At 31.4% G+C, this 16,920-nt stretch overlaps 1 protein-coding gene across 1 annotated transcript in view; it reads right to left on the reverse strand.

Annotated features, from left to right (window-relative positions):
• LOC139521746 (serine/threonine-protein kinase ATR-like) overlaps positions 1-16,920 on the reverse strand; it is a 91,172-nt gene that overhangs the window by 5,395 nt on the left and 68,857 nt on the right. The window contains exons 48-65 of the mRNA XM_071315318.1: positions 15,918-16,033; positions 15,536-15,677; positions 15,107-15,240; positions 13,276-13,498; positions 12,629-12,807; positions 10,204-10,408; positions 9,793-9,972; positions 9,287-9,339; positions 8,935-8,968; positions 8,466-8,581; positions 5,301-5,430; positions 4,920-5,009; positions 4,416-4,523; positions 3,835-3,992; positions 3,364-3,459; positions 1,865-2,018; positions 566-631; positions 233-318 (exon numbers count right to left, since the gene is read on the reverse strand). Coding sequence (XP_071171419.1) covers positions 233-318; positions 566-631; positions 1,865-2,018; positions 3,364-3,459; positions 3,835-3,992; positions 4,416-4,523; positions 4,920-5,009; positions 5,301-5,430; positions 8,466-8,581; positions 8,935-8,968; positions 9,287-9,339; positions 9,793-9,972; positions 10,204-10,408; positions 12,629-12,807; positions 13,276-13,498; positions 15,107-15,240; positions 15,536-15,677; positions 15,918-16,033 — 2,270 coding nt within the window. The remainder of the gene's footprint in view (positions 1-232; positions 319-565; positions 632-1,864; positions 2,019-3,363; positions 3,460-3,834; positions 3,993-4,415; positions 4,524-4,919; positions 5,010-5,300; positions 5,431-8,465; positions 8,582-8,934; positions 8,969-9,286; positions 9,340-9,792; positions 9,973-10,203; positions 10,409-12,628; positions 12,808-13,275; positions 13,499-15,106; positions 15,241-15,535; positions 15,678-15,917; positions 16,034-16,920) is intronic.

Consider the following 16,920-nt stretch of genomic DNA (forward strand, 5'->3'; position numbering starts at 1 on the left):
GCCCATTTTTTCCCACTTAGTAGAGCCCTCAAGAATAATGAAATCTTTTATTTCCACTTTTTATCTTCAATAATTTTTTTACTAGAATTTGATTCTTGAATGTTTAAACAAAACAAGAACTTTAAAAACTTTATAAGATGTTTCACATTCTGCTGCAGCCTTGCAGGAGAGACAATGGAAACTGTTAGTATACGTTTGATTTAAAGATATATATATATTTCAATCTTCATACCTCATCAATGGATCCATCTGTGTCCTCATTACCCTTAATGTAACCTCACTTGCTTTTCTAAATATACCTTCATATCCCATTGGTCCCTGTAAATAATTTATACTGGGTAATAAATATAATGTGATGAACAATGTGTGTGAAATTAATGCAGAAGAAACATGGTCAAAAGATGAGAAACTTTTTTTTACATTAGTCTTAAATGGTCATTAAAAATGGCTAATATTATAAAGAACTTAAAAAAATCTTTGTTTTAATGGTGTTAGATGAAAAAAATAATAACTGAAAGGGCTAATTTAAAAGTTTTCATCCCAAAAATAATGTTAAGATACTAACCATAGCATCAATCATGTTATGTGTTAATCTGAAGGGCACCCTCTCTGGCCATTCAAATGTTGTACCCTATAATAAAATAAAATAGTAGTGTGCAAAGTAAATACATATAAAAAGCTCTTTTACAGAGCCTGTATTTCACACTTGGTTGCTATTCATTTTTGTTTTATGACTGATCAACTTCTGGAGAATTAGGGAAGAAAAGTTTTCAGCAACATCAAACAGGGACAACCAATAGTTCAATTTGAAAAAAAATTAACCATTGAAGAATTCTGTGTCATTATTCAAAACAGATATCTTACTGTTATGTAAAACAAAATAAATTATCATTGTATTATTTTTCTACCTAGATTTAGTGACGACTGATTATTGTAAATTAACAAATTGCTCTATATTCATCACATTCACAATAAAGTTACATATACCCTATGAACTTTGATCACAGACATAGACCTAAACCTATCTTAAAAAGCAAGATAAATAAATCCTTTCCAGTATCTATCACCATCTTATAAAAAAAAATATTCTTATACGATTTATCCTTTTCCTGACCTGCTGATTCATTTGCTGTTTATTTCATCTTAGTTCTTCCTTGATCAAAATTTGTTTAAGACATCAAAATTTCTAGCTTTCCTCTCAATTTCCTATTGTGGTGTCATGAAAAATGTCGATCAAGCCTAATAATGTCACATAGAAAGAACATATCTTCTTGCAGATTATCTAATAAGAAAGATTGAATTTGTCTGCATATCATTTTAAAATCATTAGAGAAACAGAATCCACTATCAAATCTTGTGAAATACATTTTAATCAACTCTCAGCAGTTCAATTTTAATTATTTAAACAGCTTGTTAAACGATGATGACTGATGTACCCATATTTTGACTATTATATTTATTGTGTCTGTTTATTTAACGCATCAATGTAAAAATATCGGAAATTGATGAGACTGTCATTAAAGTGAGAGGGTTAGCGCTATAGAACCAGGTTTAATCCACCATTTTCTACATTTGAAAATGCCTGTACCAAGTCAGGAATATGACAGTTTTTGTCCATTCGTTTTTGATGCGTTTTGTTATTTGATTTTGCCATGTGATTATGGACTTTCCCAATTGATCTTCCTCTAAGTTCAGTATTTTTGTGATTTTACTTTTTGGCAAGCCTTGTGTTTTATATTTGAAAGTTTAACTGTGTTGAGTGAAAGAATACTGTATCACACTCAATACAGTGGTAGAGTTTTAATATACAAATGATATTATTTAGACAGTTAAATTTGAAATGTACAGACTATTTTAAATCTACCTTGTTGAACAGACAATTGAAATCTACATGTACACAGTCTCCATTTGTAGAATCAAAGAGTATGTTTTCTCCATGTCTGTCTCCGAGTCCTAAGATGTATCCAACCATACTCATAACAGCAGCAGTACGGGCATAAGAAACACGAGCATTGTACCTATAAATAGAAATAAAGTCTTAAGATATATCCAACCATACTCATAACAGCAGCAGTACGGGCGTAAGAAACACGAGCATTGTACCTATAAATAGAAATAAGGTCTTAAGATATATCCAACCATACTCATTACAGCAGCAGTACGGGTGTACGAAACACGAGCATTGTACCATTAAATAGAAATAAAGTCTTAAGATATATCCAACCATACTCATTACAGCAGCAGTATGGGCGTAAGAAACACGAGCATTGTACCTATAAATAGAAATAAAGTCTTAAGATATATCCAACCATACTCATTACAGCAGCAGTACGGGCATAAGAAACACGAGCATTGTATCTATAAATAGAAATAAAGTCTTAAGATATATCCAACCATACTCATTACAGCAGCAGTACGGGCGTACAAAACAGGAGCATTGTACCTATAAATAGAATAAAGTCTTAAGATATATCCAACTATACTCATAAGAGCAGCAGTACAGGCGTATGAAACAGGAGCATTGTACCTATAAATAGAATAAATAGTCCAGATATATCCAACCATACTCATTAAAGCAGCAGTTCGGGCATATGAAATATGGGCATTGTACCTATAAATAGAATAGTCTTAAGATATATCCAACCATACTCATTACAGCAGAAGTACGGGCGTAAGAAACACGAGCATTGTACCTATAAATAGAATAAATAGTCAAGATATATCCGACCATACTCATTAAAGCAGCAGTTCGGGCGTACGAAACAGGAGCATTGTACCTATAAATAGAATAGTCTTAAGATATATCCAACCATACTCATTACAGCAGCAGTACGGGCAAATGAACCACGAGCATTGTACCTATAAATAGAATAATTATACATAATGTGCTATGCACATTTAGCTATTAAAAAGTTGCTGTAGTATATTTGTTTCGCAATCTGTTGTCAATGTTATTTGGAAATTATAATCCTGTTCTTTGTAGACAGAAAGAGATGTGATCCCTGAATGTTAAAACTTCCATTCAGTTTTTTATGAGATCAAACATGTTCTAATGAACATGTCGTCTGCTGAATCTGTGGCAATAAAAATCATTCTTTTATTCTCTGGGTTGGAACACTAATGTAACTGGAGAGCATGATTCTTCACAAAATCACCTTTGTCTCCACTGGGATTCCAATCCAGGACCTTGAGTTACAAGGCAGTGTGTGAATCAACTAAACTATAGAAGTACTTCCCTTGTTCAACTGTTAAGTAACTACTATATATATATACAAAGGGAAGCAACCCAGTCACACACTGTTGACCGAAATAATGCTATATATTGACAGATATACTTTACATCCCATAGATAACACGACTTACCATGATGTTGGGTCTTGGAAGGTTCTTAGAAACCATTCTTTAAATACTGGAGGATGACGTGGTAATAACTTTTCCTTCAACACTTGAAGTTTTGTTCTGTAATCACAAAATCATTAAAACATAATCTAACATAACCACAGTAATATCTGAACTTTCTTTTGAGATAAGATATAGCTTTGTTATAATACATGTACACCTCTAATATAAAGACAAAGTGTTGCTTTTACGACTTCTCATGTATAAATATGGCTAAGATGTTGTTTTGCTAACACATGCCATAACAATTAAAATTAAAACCCATTCATATGAAATTTGCAGAAAATTTTGCGTTGTCAAACTGAGATTTTTTTAACCAAAGTACTGTGAGTTCAGATGCTTTCTTATATGTGAGGATAGGGAAATTTTTTTAGCAGAATATATATTTAGAAGTGATGAACAGAATGATCTAGGAAATAATTACAACATACTTACTCAAGAGAGGATTGTTTGGAGGGACAGGCATCCTTTAATTCCTTCCCAGTCATACCACACCCTCTTTCTCTGTAATACTTCAGTAATATATTCCTCAACCCATTTGTGTTATTAACCCATTCTATAAGTCCACATTCTTCATTCAGGGGAATCACAGACTATAAATAGATAGTGGAATTACAGACTATAAATAGATATCATGAAAAAGAATCTGACATCTGTTTGAATAAGATACAAAATTTATGTATGCTTCTCCCTAATTGTTTTAGCATAGTACAAGGTCTTCTGTTAAGTTATCAAGTATTTCTTCTATTTATTTTATAAAAACTCAAAACTTAAACTGCAAATGCATTCAATCCCGTTAAAGCTCAAGTAGATTTATTTTCTACATCATAACATATAGCATACTTAGTTGCTCATTTTTGAGAGATGAATAATTTGATGTTATAATGAAATAACAGTTATGCTTGTGCAATGCAGAATCACCAAGGGATTTAATGGTGTTTTTTTTTGTGTTCATCTACAGTCAAAAATGATTTTTTTTTTGTACTTTAAATGTAGGTTGTTGTAAAAGAACATACATAAGTTCTGATATGAAGTTGTCGTCTTCTTGAATCTGGGTCCTTGTGCAAAAATTTATTTATAATTCCATTAAATTCCATCAGTCTGCAATCCTTTCTTAAATCATCCTAAAATGTATAAAATGCATCAAACTCAACTACCATGCTGGATTTTTTATTCACATTTTAAAAACATTTACAAATGTATAGCATGCACCTAAAGTAATTGTTAAAATCAAATATTTGTAACATGGTAAACAGAGGTTTAATTTGTGTCAATTTCATATTCAATACCAATTCTCATAAAAGAGATCAAACAGTTAGGAGATTCTGTAATGAAGTTGAATCAACAAGTTCTTTCTCTCATTTCAAAGTTTTGAAAAGAAAATAACTTTGAGCAGAAACGTCACTCAAGAATATAGGTCTAATATTCTGAAAACACTTTCTGAGAGATTTGCAGGTCAGTTTTAGGGACTCAATTTATAAAATTGATATGTATAATGATAAATAACACATTTGACCAACCTTTGGTTTACACATCATGATATAGAGTTTACCATCACTCCCTGTTAAAGTTATCTTCTTTGGCCTCTGTAAGGAGGGCAACACTTCTATCTACAAAACCAACGTTTATAAGACTAAACTTTTAAACAAATTGGAATCATAATTAATACAGAAAATCAATGACCCCCAAGAAATATCATTACTGGTCACAAAATTTTTCAGTCGTGATTTTGAAATCCTGGGTTCCCTGTTGTGAACCCCTAAACAAATGACCTTGATATGAATGTTATAGTCCATATTTTTCTATTATTTAGATGTCAATGAGGGACGTTGTGATATTAGATTTATGATTCACTGATATTTACTACAAATCTCCTTAACTCATATTTCTAATAAACTCACTGTGTCTTCAAATCCTTTAATAAACACTTCATTACAAGGGAAAGGGTTATGGTCCTGATGTAATCCTGGTGTGTTGGGTAATGTCACTGTCATGGAGGACTGAAGTGGTACCAATATCTTACTGAAGTTGCTGTGAAGAGAAGATGAATATCATTATATAAATATCCTGAAAATGACCAACAACTAGATGACATTGACCTTGCTTATATCCTTTACTTGAATTAGTAACAGATACAGAAAAAAATTATCAAACCTAATCAAATACATTTTCAAGAATGCATAAATCAGTTTCATAAAAACAAAAAGAATTTATTTATAATTGCTGTTTCTACATACTGTAAATTCAGAAATTATTGCGAGGTTTTTATTCTTGCGAAAAATGTGACAGAGTTGTAAACACAATAATTTAAACTTGCAGTTTGAAATATTACATATAAATTTAACAGGATTTTTCTCAAAATCCTAAAAATTCAAATCACATTTAAGTCTAAGGCCATAGATATTTTATTTTTAGTTTTACGAATCCGCCGACCCTAATTTTTGCCGAATTGGAAAAAAAATTAAATTGGAAAACGACAAATATTTTTTAAATTTTTTTTCCGCCCCCCCGCGGTGCTTTGTTGTAAAAATAAAATAATTTGGTTTTTAGTTGTATTTTTCGATCCGACTCTGCACAGCGCTTGAAAGAATAGGAATTTACGCTTAGCGATCGATGTTAGAAAGGACTTTTTGAATGTTTTTGGCCACCATGGTGCGGTGGTTCCGTATATAGTTAGTTTTGATTTTGAACTTGCGGTAATCAAAAACAAAGTAAAAGGGGAGTCTGATACATCTATTGGCCAAATGTGTATCAAGACAAAGTCATTGTCAGGGAATCCTTGTCCTGTGAAAGTCTGATGGAGGTGACTTATTATCATTTATCCAGGTATGTATTTTTAAATTAGAATATTTCATCATGATGAAAAGCAATTCTTAAATATGAAAGTATGCAACATTTGTGTGTTGGTGAAATGCATGAAAAAAATATTTATAGCTGTAATTTTGTAGTAGTTTCTATCTGAGATTTTTTTCTTATATGTGAAAAAAAAAACATAATAGTAGAATACTGCTAGTGCTATAGCAAACAGTCCACTCTGACTGAATCTTAGGATAGTCTGTCCAACCTTGCCCCAGAATATCATTTGAATTGTCTTCTAGAGGAGGGAATCAAAACCCTAATACACAAACATGATTGGAGTCTCAAACAATTTTGGAATCTAAATTGTATTTTTCAGTTTAAAACAAAATTCCTATTATATACAGTCGACTCTCGTTATGTCGAAGTCAGCCGGACCAGAGAAATATTTCGAGATACACGTAGTTTGACTCAAACGAACACCGGAAGTTCGACAATCTAAGGGACACAACTATTGCTTAGCTTGGTAAAAAGCTAAAATAAATCCGGGTGAATGTGGCAAGGGGATCGATATTCTAGTATCAGATCGATGTATTTGTATGTCACAGTCTTTTATTATTATAATGACATTATTTTTACTTATTCAATTGTTTCAATTAAAAAAAAAATCCTATGACTTTTCCAAAGAGTAATTTCCAATCGATAGTTTCGATATTCAGGTCGGTTATAGCTGACAAAATTGTTTATTCTCGGATACAAGAGATTTAAGAAATTTTTAACTGTATTCATTTTGTTTTATCTCACTCTTTCTTTTCAAAAGAAAATATAACAAGATTAAAGACGCCGTTTGAGTAGTTTTTAGGTGATCATCAACGGAAGCCATAATCCTCACTTTATACACACCCAAGCTCATTAGTGTAAATCATAAATTAATTGTTTTGTAAACATTTTAAATACTTTTTCATGAACATTAACAATGTATCACTAACTATTTATCAAAATTCTATAAAAGATAATCTTAGGTAAACACTCATGGAAATAGCATGTCATAAATCAATACAGTGATCAGTGACCGGAAATTTAATTGCACGTGTATTGTCAGATTAACTCTTCAATCTATTTAAATCCCGGAGGTCATGTTTTGACATAAGTGTATTAGTTCGAGATAAAAAAATGAATTTTGAATGCTTTGTTAACCTTGGGACCGTAAATTTAGTTCAACTCAACCGAAATTTCGACTCATCCAATTTCGACTCATCAGAAGTCGAATTACATACTTGTGTATGGAATAAAGTTTGGGACCACGTGAAAACTTCGACTAATCCGAAATTTCGAGTCAACCGAGTTCGAGACAACGAGAGTTAACTGTATATATATATATATATATAAATATATTAAAAATGTACAAGGCAGAAAAAAGTGGTATGATTGAATCACTGGCATGAATGAAACAATTTCTGAAATTTTTTTCATCTTTTATTTTAAATAGGTATCACACAGGTTTTCAATGATGTTTGCTTTTTTGCGGGGACTTTGAAGACATTGCAAACAATCCTGAAATAGTTCAGCTAAAGGAAGACTTCAGTATTGTGCGGCCCATATACAAAGGATGCATTGGAAGAAAAGAAACCTGCGACCAGGAATGCCAAAAAAGTTAAAAGTCCAAAAATGAACATTGAACTGTCATTGTCTGACATGTCTGTTGTATTGTAAAAAAAAAATAAAAAAACTATTTATACTTGAATTAAAATTTGTTTTAATTCCAGATAAAGTACATAGATACCATGGATACTGACATATTAAAGAGTATTAAATCAATCCATGGTCACAGCACAAGCGCATGTCATCATTTGTGAAGTTCTGCACTTTGTTTTTGGAATGTGTTTTGTTTTGGAAGTTGGTTTTTTTCTTCCTCCTACCCATTCTTTTCGTAATAGGTGTCTGTAAAACGAAATAAATAAAAAAAAAAAGAAAATTTTGAATTTTTTTTTTTTTTTTTTTTTCGTCCTCCTACCCATTGGTTTTGTAAGAAAATTTTGTAAAACTAAAAATATAATAACTATGGCCTTAAATGACAAAATCACAATAATAAATGCACCATTAATTTCTGAGTTTACAGAAAATATTTTTTACACTTTTACCTACCATATTTTTAACACGCAAAATAGGCAACAAGATAAGAAATAAATACATATAGTACACATTTTGTTGCCAGGTCATGTTTGCAAGATGCTAGATAATAGCAAATCCCAGTACTTAATCAACCTTACCTGTCCTCCAGTAGTCTTTTCAATGGACGGAAGTGTTGGGTTACACTTATAGTTAGAGCATTTTTAAAATCCTTGTTACATAATTCTAATAATCTCTCTGTTAACTTAGTGCCATCCTAAAACAAAGTGAAATTCATTATAATACAAACATCTATAACATCAAATGACAAGGTTCCATGGCCCTTTTTGGCCCTTTGAATTTGAACATCATAAAGTAACATTAATCTATCTAACAACAAATTTCATATTTGTGTTGTTCAGTCTTTAGTTTTCTGTGTTGTCTTTTTTTGTCATGGCATAGTCACTTTGTTATTGGCTGAGTATGAATATGCATTTGTGATGGCAAAAGCTGATGTGGCCCTATGGAAATTTAACCAAGAGGGAAACATGTTGTGTTACCAAATCCATCGTTACTTCACAACAATAAAGGCATACACATTAACTGACTTATAATTGCAATTCATCTCACCTCTATAAACTTCTTTAATTCTGAATTCCTGGACCTATTTAAGAAAAGATATCAAAATAACTGTCCATTTTATTTTTAATGTGAAAAGGTAAACCTTCAAATTATTACTGTATTAAACTTTTTGAAACAATAAGTGCCTATAATTGCTCCATGATATACATTGAAGATATGGTTGATTTTAAAATAGTCATTAGAAAATCCTTTTAAGTATTTCATAAGCAACATTTTTAGTTCTGGATTTGGATTATATTGCAAACAAAGCAACATTTGCTTCAGTACTAAATAAACAAACGAAGGGAGAAATTTCAAGTCACAAAAAAAACCCAGAAAACTAAACTACATTTAAACTTACTTAGCTTCTGCAAATATATCTTGACATCTCTTCACTCTCATAGAATAGGAAGACTGAAAATATAAAGTAAAATATATTTTCAAAGATAAAAGAACAGAATTCAAATGCCCCCCACATTGCACACACTTTATCTGTCTAAGGACAACAACTACAAAAAAAGGATTTTTTTCTTTTTAAAATTATCTATAGAAAGTTAAAGACCTAAGGGCAATTTCTAATATATTTAAAATTTCCATGGGGCATAACTCATTAAAAGAATTTGATAGAAATATGCCTAAACATTGCTGTTATAAACCTGGCAAAAATTTAACATGTGATGGTGCTTACAATTTGAATTTTCATTATTTAATTTCTAAGAGACACATTTTGAATGAGAAATCCTGATACTACACATATCAATTATACCATTATGTACTAATCAACGATAACTTTTAAAACCTGAATTTTTTTTATATCTTTAAAGCGTAAAATTTAGATCATGGCTATTCAATTCTGTAATCTATTACCTTGGAAACGGCCATCATCATCCACAAGGACTGTTTAGGGAAATGTACAAAGATCCTGGCAACAATATCTTTAAGATGCTGGAAAACATCACTCTGAGCATGGCAAATCCTTGAGATCAGTTGAGGATATGCTGTAAACAACTGGTATGGTGCTAACTCCCTCCCAAAGTTACTTATCAACTGAAACATAACCAAAACAGAACAGGCTTAATATTAACTTGTAAACATATAATATACATAATAAAAAAATGTGGCAACATTTGATGAAATTTACATAAATGATAAATAATGTGCTTTGTTTGAACTAATAACCAATTAAATGCTGTTACAAGTTTGTGGAAAATAACATCATGAAAAGATCGACTGTGAAAAGATTTTAAATAGATAAAACTTTTCTAAATAAATTTGTACCCTATTCAACTTTCCAAGGGTGTTTCTCATGGTCTGTAATCTTTGAGAAATCTGTGGTTTTTGTTTATCCTGCTTCTCATAATCTGCCACCTGTGTTCCATACTCTAACCATAAACTAAGGAGCCTAGGCATTGATTGGTATATATACTGGTTACCATGAAGTAGAGATTGTCCAAAATTCCTGATCACATGGTAGATAAAGTCACTGCAAAATAATCAAAAATACATCATATTCTGTGTTAATAAGTTTGATTTAATTAGTTAATAAATTCCTTTTCTATTTGTTTATCCATTCTTACCTTTCACTTCGATTGCCATTCAAGAAAGTAAAAAAAAAATTAAAGCTTGCATAGGACATAAAACATCTGTTGTCCATGTTTCCTCACTTCAAAAATCTCAATATGAACAAAAGAAATTAAAAAAAAACACAGCTACATATAGTAATTTTGTCTAGTTTAGTACCAAAAAGATATTTTTGTTAAAAAATCCATTTCAATTAATGTTAAGGAGGCTCGAGGGTATAAAAATTTCAGAAAAAAAATCAAACATTTGTTTTTCATTACAAATTTTATTTATTTCCTTTTGTAGTTGTTACTTTATCATATGGTACAAAAATCATTCAAAACAATCAATTGCCTTTATTTCTCCTATTACTTCAACAGAAAAAAAAACACCTTTACAAAAATGTATGCTTCTTTCGAAGGCAGATTGTGAGCGCAAATGAACGGTGACCCCACTTTTTTATTTTATTTTTCTATTAACTATAAGATAAAGTTCATTTATAGAAAAAAATATAGAGAAATCCTATATAAATGATTTAGACCCGCGAACCCCCTTAAAATGGGAAACCCCAAAAATAATACAAACATAAATACAGATAGATTTTTTATTTTAATTGACACTTATCTCAGGAGATTCGCTACCTCAAATTAATATGGCAACTGTTTATTTTGGGATAAAAAAAATCAAACAAGTAGATTAAGAAAATATTTCACTTAGAACATTATTTTTCCTTAAAATATCTCTTGTTTATCATTTTGACAAGTGTTTCTGTTAAACAGGCAACATCAGTGTTAGCTTAGTAAGACACAATTTGTAATGTATGCTCCTTAAATATATTAAAAAAAAATTAATTTCAAATCTTTAAAAATTTAACTGTTGAGAGTGGATAAATATTGTATTGGACAAGATTTGGTGGTGGAATCTGTTTCTCTTATGATTTTTGAAGGACATGCAGACAATCTTTATTCCTCTTTCTAAACGACCTGCAATAAAGATGCTTTCTTTCTATATGAGGTCATCAGGCCTTTTTTCATGACATCACAATAGGAATTTCAGAGAAAGGCAAGAAAATTTGATATCATAAATGAATTTTGACCAATGAAGAACTGAGATCAAACAAACCACAAGTTGATAAAATAAAAATAACCAACTGGACTGGAGATAAATCAAGGTAGAATAAGAGAAATATTGGTTATAATGTGCCAGGTTAAAACTTACAAAAAAATAAGAGTGAGATGAAAGTATGAAAGATACCTATCTTGCTCGTCATCACTAATGATTAACATGTCAGAATCTTCTGATACACTGATGGTTAACATGTCAGAATCTTCTGATACACTGTTTTCTTGAGGAGAAAATTTTATTGCTGCACTTTTTGCCCTTCTACTGCTTGTAAGAAATAAAACTGGTACATGTCAAAGTAATTTTTGATTCATGCAACAAGGTATTCATGCTCATGCAATCACTCATGGAAAAAAACCATGGGCATGCCAGATTTAACCACAAACTAGAACAATATTGGGCTTGGGACTGCTTCGCTGCATGCAGTTGATTTGATATTACATCCATACTGAAGCATAACTGATAACTCTCTTCCATAGAAGTCAAGGAAAGTTAGATTAAAAATTTTCCTTGTACAATGTCAATTCAAAACTGTTGGCAAACAGGAAGAAGCTGCCATGGCAGTCGACAGATGTAAAAGTTTTATGACTAAATAAATCATATCAAGTCTAAACTTGTATGAGTCTTGTACACTCATTTACCAAAATATTTTGTAATAGGGGTGAAAATTTATTGCGCTTTAAAAATTTTGTTTCCATAAAAATCATGAAACAAACTGGCCTATATGTCATGTATGTGTTAGAAGTACATTTCTAAAAATAGAAACGGTGGATTCATTTATTTTTTGTGGACCGAGGAAAACTTTCATTTTCGTGGATATTTGATTTTGTGGTTGCCAAAGTCTACATACATACCTATATAAAGTGAGTTATTAATTTGACATTGGAATTTGGGTTCTTGGTAACAACGAAATCAACAAGAATTGGTATTCAAAGAATAATAATGAATCTGCGGTACTAGCAAATTGACAGATTGGAAGGTAGAAAACATTTCAAGGTAGAAAGCATAACAAATACTATACCCTTTTGCAGTATTCTCTTCAAATAATGTAGTCATAATTTTGTCGTAATACTGTGCCAGATAAAAATGTCCTTCTTCCCAGTCATTGTAAATATCTATCACCTCACGATATTTCCTCAGGATTGAGTTACTTTCCAAACTAGATGCTTCATCACTGTATCTTCCAAATAACAATAAAGCCTGTGATTAAGAAATTAAAATAGCTTAATGCTTAATAGGCAAATGTTTATTCTGATTCTAAAATAAGATATTGGTAGTTCCCTATTAAAGAATAAAATTAAACTACTGTAAATGTAAGGTTTCTAACTTCCCTCGCGAACTCATGAAAAGAGCAATTATTTCATGATCTGACAATACGAATTTCATATATCTTACTGAAGAAAGAATAAGTTACATCACATTACATAATGCATTAAATGTTTTTTTTTTGACAAAGATGATTTTGAAAACATTTGGTGTTCCTATATCATCTTATATTTTTCCTCCGAACTATAACAATGACATTAGCATAGAATTATAATTCATCTACAACCTAACTTCGTCACCTAGGCGTAGATTCAGAACTTTATCTTTTTACCTGATCGTATATTTTAAGCCTTGCTTTAGCCTGTTCTATCATGTCAGATTTGAGAGCCTGTATATCCTTACCTGAGCATATATTTTAAGCCTAGCTTTAGACTGATCTGTTGTGTCAGATTTAAGAGCCTGTATATCAGGGAAGTGTACAGACATCCCTCTCTCTAGACAGGTAAGAGCTTGGTCCTTATCTCCCTTGCTCCAGAACCACTTAGCTTTCTCTACAAATACTTCAGGTAGATTGTAATCTCCAGCCTGTAACAATGAGCTATAGGCTGTCTGGTTATAGCCTTCTCTGCAAAACAAAACCAACAATTTTTTCAAAAGATTTAAACTGAGTTCCATAAGATATGTTTTTGATGTATACCGTAGTCAAAATATTTTGCATAGACCATTTCTTTCACAAGTGGGCATATAACACAAAATAAATATTAAAAAAATTGCTTTAAATATCACTAAAATGAATATCATATAGCTGTGTATAATAAGGAACATTAAAATCTTTTTTTCTTCTCACTTTTCTTTCTTTATGATTTTGAAGCAATAAAAAGGTCCTGCCTATCATACACAGATGTGTAATATACACTTCTAGAAAAAGTAGCTACTAAGTTGCCTTATGAAATAATTGATGCAAACAAAGGTTCAAAGGTTTGTTCTAAACCACATTGATACTAACAGTGACTATTTCGTTGTTGTTCATTTCAATTTATTTTTCAGAATCAACAGAACAATTGGTAATTTCATGTATACATTTGAAAAGAAAATAATATTACACCATTGGTTGAATTTCCAATATTAAGGATTTTCATATACCAATTAAAACATTTTGGTGAATAAGTTTCAAAATGTTACCCAGAATGCAAAGCATTTCATTCTTAAACCTCAAATAATATATAGTAGCAACTAGATATCATTGAGATGGGAGCCATCTCTGTGGGCCCCGCTGTGAATAATGTGCATTAAAAAATTGTATCTTTACCATAGGACATAGGTTTGTCAACTGAAATCAAAGTTTTTGACCTTGACCTTTGACCTAGGAAGTTAAAAATAAATTATGACACGCCCTTTGGTGTTGGTTTATAAACATGTCAAGTATAAACTTTGAAATGATAACGGTTCTCAAGATATAGAGCGGACACGATCTTTACCATAGGACATGGAGTTGTCAACTGAAACCAAAGTTTTTGACCTTGACCTTTGACCTAGGAAGTTGCACATAAATTATGACACACCCTTTGGTGTTGGTTTATATACATGTCAAGTATAAACTTTGAAATGATAACGGTTCTCAAGATATAGAGCGGACACGATCTTTACCATAGGACATGGGGTTGTCAACTGAAACCAAAGTTTTTGACCTTGAACTTTGACCTAGAAAGTTGTACATAAATTATGACATACCCTCTGATATTGGTTTATATACATTTCAGGTATAAACTTTAAAATGATAATGGTTCTCAAGATATAGAGTGGACACAATCTTTACCATAGGACATGGGGTTGTCAACTGAAACCAAAGTTTTTAACCTTGAACTTTGCCCTAGGCAGTCGTTCATAAATTATGACACACCCTCTGGTGTTGGTTCATATACATGTCAAGTATAAACTTTGAAATCATAACGGTTCTCAAGATATAGAGCGGACACAATCTTCACCACAGGACACAGGGTTGTCAACTGAAACCAAAGTTTTTTTACCTTGACCTTTGACCTAGGAAGTTGTACATACATCATGACACGCCCTCTGGTGGTGGTTAATAAACATGTAAAGTATAAAGTATGAAATCATAATGGTTCTCTAGATATGGAGCGGACACAAAGTGTTACGGACGGACGGACGAACAGACAGACTGATCACTATAGGGCGACCCGCCTTTGGCGGGGCCCTAATTATTTGTACATACTTTCTAGCAATCTTGGCACTCCATAACCACCAGTGACCAATTTCATGGTCAACATCATGTCCAGTCATCTGCTGTGCTAGATTAAATAATGTTCTTCTTAAAGTCAGTAATGGTTCCTGGGCTCTGAAGGACCACTAAAAAACACATACATTATACTAGGTGAAGTTTAAAAGACAAGGCATTAATTAACACTGTATAGTGTCTTTGCCCAATCATTAAATTAGAGAATACAAGTCATATAACATTCATATACATTAAGTACTGTGGATTCATTATCCTTCGTTGGACACCAAAAAAGCCAAATTTACTCAATCTTGCATACACTTCATAACAACCTAATAAATATCACTTTTCTATGACTTCCAGCTTCTTGAATCTTTCAGTTGACACTAAATAAATCAGTATGTAAAGAACCAAATATACAAGTACCTGCATGACCTGTAGTCTCCTATCCCAATTCTTGAGTAACTCCTGAGGAGAAATCCTGGGACCATCACCACAACCTCCCTGCTCTGTCTTTAGATCTGCCAACACTCGGAAACATTCCTCTATTTCTGTCAGTAAGTGTAGCCTGAAAACAGATTTATATGTTATCTAACAAAACCTTCATAAAATTGGTATACACAAATAAGGTAAAATGATGAGTTAAATGTCATACATTTTTAAAACAAGAATATATTGTATTTACATAAATCCTACTTTGCATTTTCTATTTAAAATTGTTGCTTAGTGCTAAATTCAAACACCACAGAAGACAATTAACAAACTGAAAATTTTATCCATGTAAATAGTAGGGATATGCATGACTTGCCTCACAATATGTTGGTAACCTCTCTGGTATGACCCACTCTCCATACTGGCAGCAGACAATGGACCTATTTGTTCACGTCTCACAATTTGAAGATGTTTCATAAACTTTTCTTCATTCTGAAACATGAGTCGTTGTTATACATTAATAATCAACAAGTGTCAGTCTTGTTCACAAATGAACAAAATACATACTTAGAAGGAGGTATCATACCAAGGTGTGTTTTGACCTTCCTCTTTCTTTACATATAATACTCTGTACACTTTATAAATGTATAGAAATTGGTTTAAAGCATTTATGATAAGATTTATTGATTAGTATGGAACAACATTGGGTTTTATGAAAGGGCGCACTATGTTTGCACGCATTTGGGGATTAAAATTTTTTACGTTTGCGCGCATTCATTTTACAGGTAAATTCAGGTAAAATTTTAAATCAAATTACAATTGACTATATAGTTTGTTTATTTTCATAATAAACATGACTATCAATTATTAATTTTGAAAATATTTCTTAATTCAAATTATAATTTGTTCATATAAAATTGTAAAACAAATTTTAAAGTGATCATTATAAACTCTGTATTATAGCTTAAGACATACATGTAAGTTCATTGCGAATGTTTCAGAATAAGAAGTGTTTCAATGAATAGTGATCGTTTTTAAAATTAGTAAATAATTTAAGTTATTTTTTAAAGTTACACCAAGGCACAAACATGGAGTTTCGGCACGTAACAACATGTAAAGTAATGAATTTATCAATACCTTTACCTTTTTTAAGATTAGCTATATTTTATCATTTTAACAATTTTATCTGTAAAGATTTCTAGGATTTAGTGCTTGTGCAAAATAAAACGGACTTATCTTGCTCGAAATCCCACTTCTACCTCATCGTTGGTGAGCAGGGTAAATAATTGAACAAATTATAAATAAATAAGTATTATTACCTGTATTTTACCTGAGTTTACCTATCAAAAAAATGTGCGCAATTGTAATCAAAAGCTGCG

The sequence above is a fragment of the Mytilus edulis genome, chromosome 4, assembly GCF_963676685.1.
Source record: "Mytilus edulis chromosome 4, xbMytEdul2.2, whole genome shotgun sequence".
NCBI classification, from domain to species: domain Eukaryota; kingdom Metazoa; phylum Mollusca; class Bivalvia; order Mytilida; family Mytilidae; genus Mytilus; species Mytilus edulis.